The sequence below is a fragment of the Poecilia reticulata genome, chromosome 8 (genome assembly GCF_904066995.2).
Source record: "Poecilia reticulata chromosome 8, P_reticulata-male-v2, whole genome shotgun sequence".
Classification (NCBI taxonomy): Eukaryota; Metazoa; Chordata; class Actinopteri; order Cyprinodontiformes; family Poeciliidae; genus Poecilia; species Poecilia reticulata.
The window spans coordinates 19,525,031-19,532,627 of NC_088837.1; the positions used below are offsets into that span (position 1 = coordinate 19,525,031).

General features: G+C 40.1%; 1 protein-coding gene across 1 annotated transcript; it reads right to left on the reverse strand.

Annotated features, from left to right (window-relative positions):
* Window positions 1–458: 458 nt before the first annotated feature.
* Window positions 459–3,994, reverse strand: gosr2 (golgi SNAP receptor complex member 2). Its single transcript, XM_008415886.3, has 6 exons — window positions 3,815–3,994; window positions 3,500–3,564; window positions 2,644–2,752; window positions 1,903–2,035; window positions 1,212–1,352; window positions 459–763 (listed from the first exon to the last, which is right to left on the reverse strand). The coding sequence occupies exons 1-6, from the start codon at window positions 3,841–3,843 to the stop codon at window positions 602–604; spliced, it is 639 nt and encodes a 212-aa protein (XP_008414108.1). The 5' UTR covers window positions 3,844–3,994; the 3' UTR covers window positions 459–601.
* Between the last annotated feature and the right edge of the window lie 3,603 nt (window positions 3,995–7,597).

The window sequence follows — 7,597 nt, forward strand, 5'->3', positions numbered from 1 at the left end:
GATGGAAGATTTTCCTGTACTTGATCTAACAAAAATGGACATTTAACAAAGATTTAATAGTACATCAGTAATACATGATTTCTAAACTTGAGATGAATAGACATCCTCATTAAGTGGTGATTTCCTATTGTCGGGTATTGTAACTCATGGTTTAAGCAAACTGCTGAGCATTGTAGTTGCCCTCGGGTGTAATTTTCAACACATTTTAATAGTACTGCTGTGCTGGGCAGGGAAATCAAAAGAATCTGTGGATGTCAGATTACTGGTAGTAAAACATTCACAGAATGAAATAAATGTTTTTACACATTCAGACTTGTTTTCAATCATACATTGATGGACATTTTGGGAATATGAAAGAAAAAAACAACAGGAGCAGTTTGAAGAAGAGTCCAACTGATCAACAGAAAAGTGCCACACTATAAAATACTGTCGGGATAAGAACTTCTTCAGCCTAACCGTTTAAAGTGTATCCAAAGTAAAGTGAGTTTATTGAAAGTAAACAAAACAATGGCACATTTTATTAAAATCACTTTAAATTTCATATCCTGTGGGATTGATGTTTTCCTGAAATGTCCACATCTGATTGACTACCTAGGCGCGTTCAGCCCAGGTATCTGATGACGAGGAACATGAAGACGCAGGTCAACAACATGCCTCCAATCATGATGAACTTATCCTGGGTGGCTCGTCTTTCTATTAGTCTCATGACTGTGTTAGAGAGGCCCAACATGTTGGCTACATCCAGCATCTTCTTGTGCGTCCCCTGTGGAGCCAAAAAATAACAATAAAAAGCCACTTAATGACAGCAACAATTATCACATGTAATGACTTCAACAGCTGTAAAGCCACAGCACATTGTTCATTATCAGCACTAATTCATCTAGAGTTTGGGAGAGGGCCAAGCGCCTCCCTGACTCCACCACTCTGTCAGGAGTTTCTCATGTCTGGACTGCCTGGCTGAGAGCGCTGGTCAACAGTCACACCCTGATAAAAAGAGGCTGAAGCCAAAGCCAGGAAGACCATCTCCTCCCTGGAAACGAGGACTCGCCCACCCGCTCAGAATACCCTTAGTAACAATGACATAATTACTACAGACAGCAGAAACTGAGCCAAGGATGTAATTATCTTCCTCCTTAGATACGACTAGGGGTGGTTAAATATTAAAACATTTAAGCTAGCTCAGAGAATTGATTTCGTTGATTAGCACACACCTTGAGGGTTGACCTTTGATCTCTGAGGCCATTGAGGATGCTGCTGCCGCTGCCCAGGAGGTCGTCCATGCCTCGGTGTGCATTGTGCAGGTTCGTGTTTAACTGTATGGTCTCATCTATGTGGATGGAGGTGTCCGCATCCTGTTAAAGTACAAAAGCTATATTTAACTAGAGAAATCACATCACTCTAATAAAATACTGTCACCTGCTGTATTTATACTTCTGTAGTTACAACCGCAATGTTCATACTTTATTGGTATTTCGTCTGACAGAGTAGCACAAAATAGCAGGTAACTGTGACATGAAAAGATTAAGTATGGATTTGAAAGTTTTTTTTTTAGAAATAAAAATCTGAAAAGTGCAGAACTGATTTTTATGCTTCAACCGGACAACACCAACATTTTTTTTTGCCGTACATGTGAAGCAGTGTAGATTGATAACAGCTGACGCTTCACGTATATTCTATCTCCCGCTTCACAATTGCGAAAATGAAACTTAAATGACGGTTTGTGGTTGTACTGTGACAAAATGTGAAAAAGGTTTAAGGCTTTGCAAAACCCTACATGTCCTCAATGGGGAAAAAAAAAAAATGTTAGTGATAATCCAATTGATAATCCTAGTCTTCACTAAACTTCAAATATTACAATTTGAAGTTTGAATGTGAGGCTGTATTCAGGCCCGTGCAGCTTACATTTGTGGTGAAGGTGCGGCTCAGGAGTTCCTCCCTCTCTCTGTCCTGGGCTTCTCTGGTGTAGCGTCTGTGCTGGAAGTTTTGGAGAGCGGTCCGCAGGTGCTGAACATCGTACTTCAGCTGATCCACTCGTCTGATGGAAAAGCAACAGAAGAAATCCTTTTTTTTTTTTTTTAGAAACAACACACTAGATTATACAAAGAACTCATTTCAGTTCCTATCACACTTTACTTCTTTTTAATCATCTTCTACATCTGTTACTATTTCAATAACTATTTTAAGACACTAACATTCATGGTGAGTGGCTTTGGCAAAACTATAAAAATGTAATTCATGAAATATTGTGTTGTTTATTCCCTCAAATCATCCTGAAATGTATAGTTTCTGGATAAAGGAGAATTCTTTTGGAGCTCAAATCTGTAAAGAGCCTCTCCCAGGCCCATTCTTATCCTTCACCTAGCTCTTCCTAGAGACCTGCCGGGATCAGAGGAAAGCTCATGGCGAACACTGTCCCCTAGGGCCTGTTTACCCAAGCCAGAGACGAATCTCTGCCCGACGCAGCTGGAACGCTGACGATGACGGGGCTTCAGAGGAAATGTTTTCATAGAGCCACGTCGCCACAGGGCAGCGCAGAGCTGTTTTTGTCTTCTGCATCCACCCTGTGCCTTTATGAGATACAGCTTACGCGGTCAGATTTGGGCCTTTTTACGGCCACCAGCAGTTGAATCGCTCAACACTCACAGTTTGGCGTTCTGGCGGCGGTTTGGTGGTTCTTTACTGGCCAGGATCTCGAGGCGTTCCAGATGAGTGAAGATCTGGTCGATTCTAGCCTGTAGTTCATTCTCTAACACTTGAAATGGAGAGGGAAAAAAAGATCTCACATTAGAGGAAAGAAAATAGATAAAAACTTTAATGGTCACTATACACAAATATCAGTCAATTTTTACATTGTAATGGGTGTTATCAGTGGATTTATACTCTTTATTTATTGTTTTAACTTATATTCAGTGGCAGTTTTTAGCTTTCTGACCCAGCCAGGAGGTAAACGGGGACAGATAAAAAAAAGAAGCCTATTTTTATTTCCAATGAGTAAATTGGGTGCCATCTGTGTTCTGCATTGTGCAAAAACTAAACATTGCTGTGTGATATATGTCAACCACAAGAACAAAATAAATCTTTAACAATATATTCTTGAAATCAGGTCAATTTTTGATGTCAATGTTTTTGTTTTGCGTGTGTGTCCTTTTGCTTTTATTATTATTATTATTTTTTTTTTGCTTACATCCTCTTTTAGGAGAAAATGTAAGCTGATGTCATAGTTTGTGAAGGGACTGAGGAGGTGGATAGACTGGCTCCCACCCTACTGCTTCCTGTCCCGACCCAGAGCTGATGTGACGGGCACCATCCACAGAAAACAACCCGTCATCTAGGCACTAACCTCTACCAGCGTATCCAAAACATTAACGAGAAGCTACCGCAAGGAACTTGCACGGAGAACTTTTAGATAAGGAGGCGGCAACAACATTTCTCTGTTGTCTGAATCAGAACAAAATGTATAGGCGAAACTGAATTAAACCGTCGTCGTGATCATACTCACAGTGAACTGATTCGCGGTCAGTCCTTTCCAGGTTTCCCATTTGAGACTGCACCTCCTGGATTTGCCTAATCCAATGCAAATACAGCGTTTAATTGAACAGAAACTGAAATATTAAAATACCAACGTAAGTGGTGTATTTTTTCATTACCGTACTAACACACGCCAAAGACATTTTCAAAGTTATTATAAGTATTTTTGTCAATGAGTTTCCTTTGAAACTGGACCGTTAATTAGGTTGCTAGGTTAGTTGCAATACAAAGCTAAGTCAGCTAACAGAGTCGGCACAGTTTTCACAGAAGCTGTCACTGCACTCACTTGTTGGTCTGGTGGTAAAGCGTCTCCATTTTTATGGATTCGCTGAAACGCCTTGTGTCCCTTGTTGTATTCCTATTCTTTTTATTTTATCCCCTGTACTCTGACAGGTGGCTAAGCTAGCCAGCTAACGACGAAGCAGTGTGTACACGTCATCAGCAGAGCTTTTGTGTACGGAAATGAGAAAGCGGAAACTGACAGAGATCTAAACAAAAACGAAGATGTCTCACTCGAGCTAGAAAAAAAAAATCGTCGTTTTACATTTTTTACTTATCTTCGTCAATACGTCTTGTTAATAATTATCTATGACAAAATTATGGGAACCTATTAAGCTTTCCACACTATTGTTTAGAAATAGAGTTATATCCTATCCATCCACATGCTTTTCGTACGTCACTATATTTCATTTATTTTTCAGCTCTTATCACAGTTTCACATTAATAGCCTTAAAATGTATCTATACTGACATCTAAATTATTATTATTTTTTGTACAGTGCAGATTATGACGAGGAAGCTCAGTGAAGTCCGTGGTCTTTGAGCAATGGACAAGTAGAAATAAAAGAAGCTTTTTTTTTTTGCTTTTTCCAAATTAAAATTTTGAAAGAAAAAAAAAGAAATGAAACCAAATATAATTAAAAGCTACTAAAGCAACCTTTGCCTATGTGAAAAAGTAATTACACTTCATTCATTGTTAAATCAGACATTAACAATAATCAACCAAATTTTTTACAAGTTCCGTCTAGCTTGATGACTGCCAGAGCTGTAGAATAAAAATATCCTATAAGTTGAACCCGTCTGATGACAAATTGAAAAATTACCATCATTCAACACCGAAATTCAACAGATGAGAAGGAGCCATATATTTAACAAGGCGATGTTTCAAAACCATTTTCAAACTTTGGGAGTGAATTTAAAAGACTTGCTGCATGTTACTACAAATGATTTATGGACATTAATAGCCAAGTTGATTTGATATCCCTTAATAACCAAAATCATTATTTTTTGTATTTACTCAGGTTAATCAGAAATAAAAAAATAGCTTGATGACTAAAAAGTCTTTCAAAAAAGACTTTTTGAAAGAAATAGCTGAGGGAACGAGCAACGTAAACCGTGAAACCAAGTTTCTCTTTTACTGTCTTTCAGTTCTTTACTATCTTTTCAACACTTTGAATATCAGGCTTTAGGCTACAGTTTCCATTATACTGCATATTCTCTTAAAGGTAGAAGTTGACAGCAATCTTTTTGACCCACAAGTTTCAAGAGTGAAGGCATAATCTGTTGACATGTAGACATGTGACAGGAAAGACTGAGAAAGCATGTCCTGAGGCTAGTTTTTGTCAGCTCTCCTTTACTGGGTCTACTTAGGCTATCCTATTTTTTTTTTTCCCCACAGACAGTTGTCAGAATATTCCTGCTTGTTCATCCAACTTTTTCGCAAGCAAATAAAGACAACCAGGTTGCTAATATCACCTTTTCTTTTCTCTAAAATAATCTCCATGGAGGAATTCAGAGGAAAGAAACAAGGTGTTTATGAAGTTCTTAGCCACTGACTGTGGGAAAAGAACCACGATTAGATTTCCCAGAATAAGCAGTAAAATTTTCACAATATCTCCTTGGTGATTGAGTAGGAGAAATATTGTCCTGGGGCGCTGCCTGGCACCTAAACAAAACCACATCTCAATCACTTTACCCCAGACCTCCGTCACTGTGGTGTCTGGGAGGAAGTGAGTGCACTGGCAGTAAGTAAAGTAAATTCAAGCATCTTTTGACATAATTATCTTCACGAGCCGTCACATGAGCTCCTGTTTACTACCGGTAGCCGTATTTGTATTCCTCAGTCAGCACAGCAAGTCAGAAATGGGGCCCAGACGGTTTTTCCGCAGCGACCTGACCATACACGAGTTTTATCTTCAGGCGACACACTTCTCGAAAGAGGTCCCTCTCAGCCTACCTCTCATGTCTGAAACCCTGAAATCTGTTCATGCCACTTCTTGCTCCTGCTGTTCACCGTTTTTGATTGTCATAACATTTCCCCGGGGCAGTGGTTGGATGTGTGGAGCTTTAACCGGCTGCTCGGAGTAGCAAAAAAGAGGGAGGAAGAAACCCCCTCTGTCAAAGTTTTTCCTGAGATATATGCTGTTGCATTTGGGTCGCAGGGTTCTCTCTGTCTGTCCTTCATGCTTCAGCCCCGAGGAAAGGATGAGATGAGCTTACCGGTGTTGTTCCACACCTGAGCACCACAGGCGCAAACTGGATTCCAGACACCAGGTGTGGAGCTGGATCCGACCCTTCTGACTGACCGAGATCCGTTTCCCCCCCCCCAGATCTGATATATAAATATTACCATGAAACCTTGAGTATATTGTTTATCTTAAAATAAGGTTGTGCATGAACTAACCCTAACCCTTGAATGCATCTGGATCATCAAAGAATGCTGTTTCTTAGTGCCAGACTTTTGGCCTTTGGGCATCTTTCAGCAAATAAACACAATTTAGTGCTGGATCAGCCCCCCCCCACCCCCCCCTCCCACCAATCCTGGTTATACAACAGGAGCTGGAAGAAGAAAACCCTCCGCGTACTGGAGACTACAAAGAGTACGTCCTTCAATAACGCGGTTTTGTTCGCTAAGAGAAAATGATATGTTATTGAATCACTTCTGCACAATATACTTAATGATGTTTTCCAGGCAGAGTAATGCGTCATAACTCTGCAGTTGATTGCTCAAGACAGACAGAATGAAGAAGCCAATTATGAGGAGCGAGATCGCCTGGGGTCAAAAATGTTTGGATACCAGTCATTTTTTGAGGGAGCGTTGATCTTCTCACTCCGCCCCTGAGGGAGATAAGCCACCCGTCTTTGAAGCCGTGATGAGACGCTGAATGAAAGCAAATGAGAGCCTGTCAGATTTGACAGGAGAAACTCATAAGCTCCCAACGTCTTAGTTTGTTGTGCTGGGAACAGGGTCAGAAGGGATGCCACCACCCCCTGGACCGCCCACCCATGAACCTGACTGACCACCCCTGTTGCTTCCCTGCCAGGTCAGATGTTCAAAGATAGGTGGATTCATACTGCTAGGAACACTGAGATGCAAAAATGACCAGTAGTACAGAACCCTAGCAGCATTAGCGTTTAATCCAGGGGTCACAATCCAGTGTCTTGCAACTATTAGATGTACTGTATCTCTGCTTAAACACACCTGACTCAAATATTTGGATCATTAGCAATTCTCTTTTGTAATTAATTGGAGCCTGATGAGGTAATTTAACCACTTAATTCAGATGTGTATAAGAGCAGGGGCTTGTCCTTCTGAACTAGACTGGATTTTGAGACCTCTGCTTTAATTTACCTTTCTCCCCACTCTACTTTATGCTGTATTTTCTATGTAACACCTTCTTGGAATCATCCTGATGGATAAATACCATTTTATACAAAAGTTTTCTTCATTTGCAATGTTTTTATTGTTTGTTTGAGCCTTAGACATATTAAATAATTTTCTTCTGTACACGAGAGAAACTGCAAAAGTACTCAAAAATACCACTACCACTACCTTAAATGAAGTAAGGGTTTTTCTAAAGGAAAACCCCTAACCCTTCTCCTAATGGGGTTCTTAAACTCCATCTGCTTGACTCTGGATTGAATAATAAGATTCTTTATAACTTTCTAAGGTGATAACCAGTGATGTCTTTCCTTTTGTCTTGTTTTGACAAAGAATAATATTGCTATCCCACCTGCGACATGCAGATTTCCTACGATAAGAGATGCTCTCCACCGCCAAAGCTTGCTGA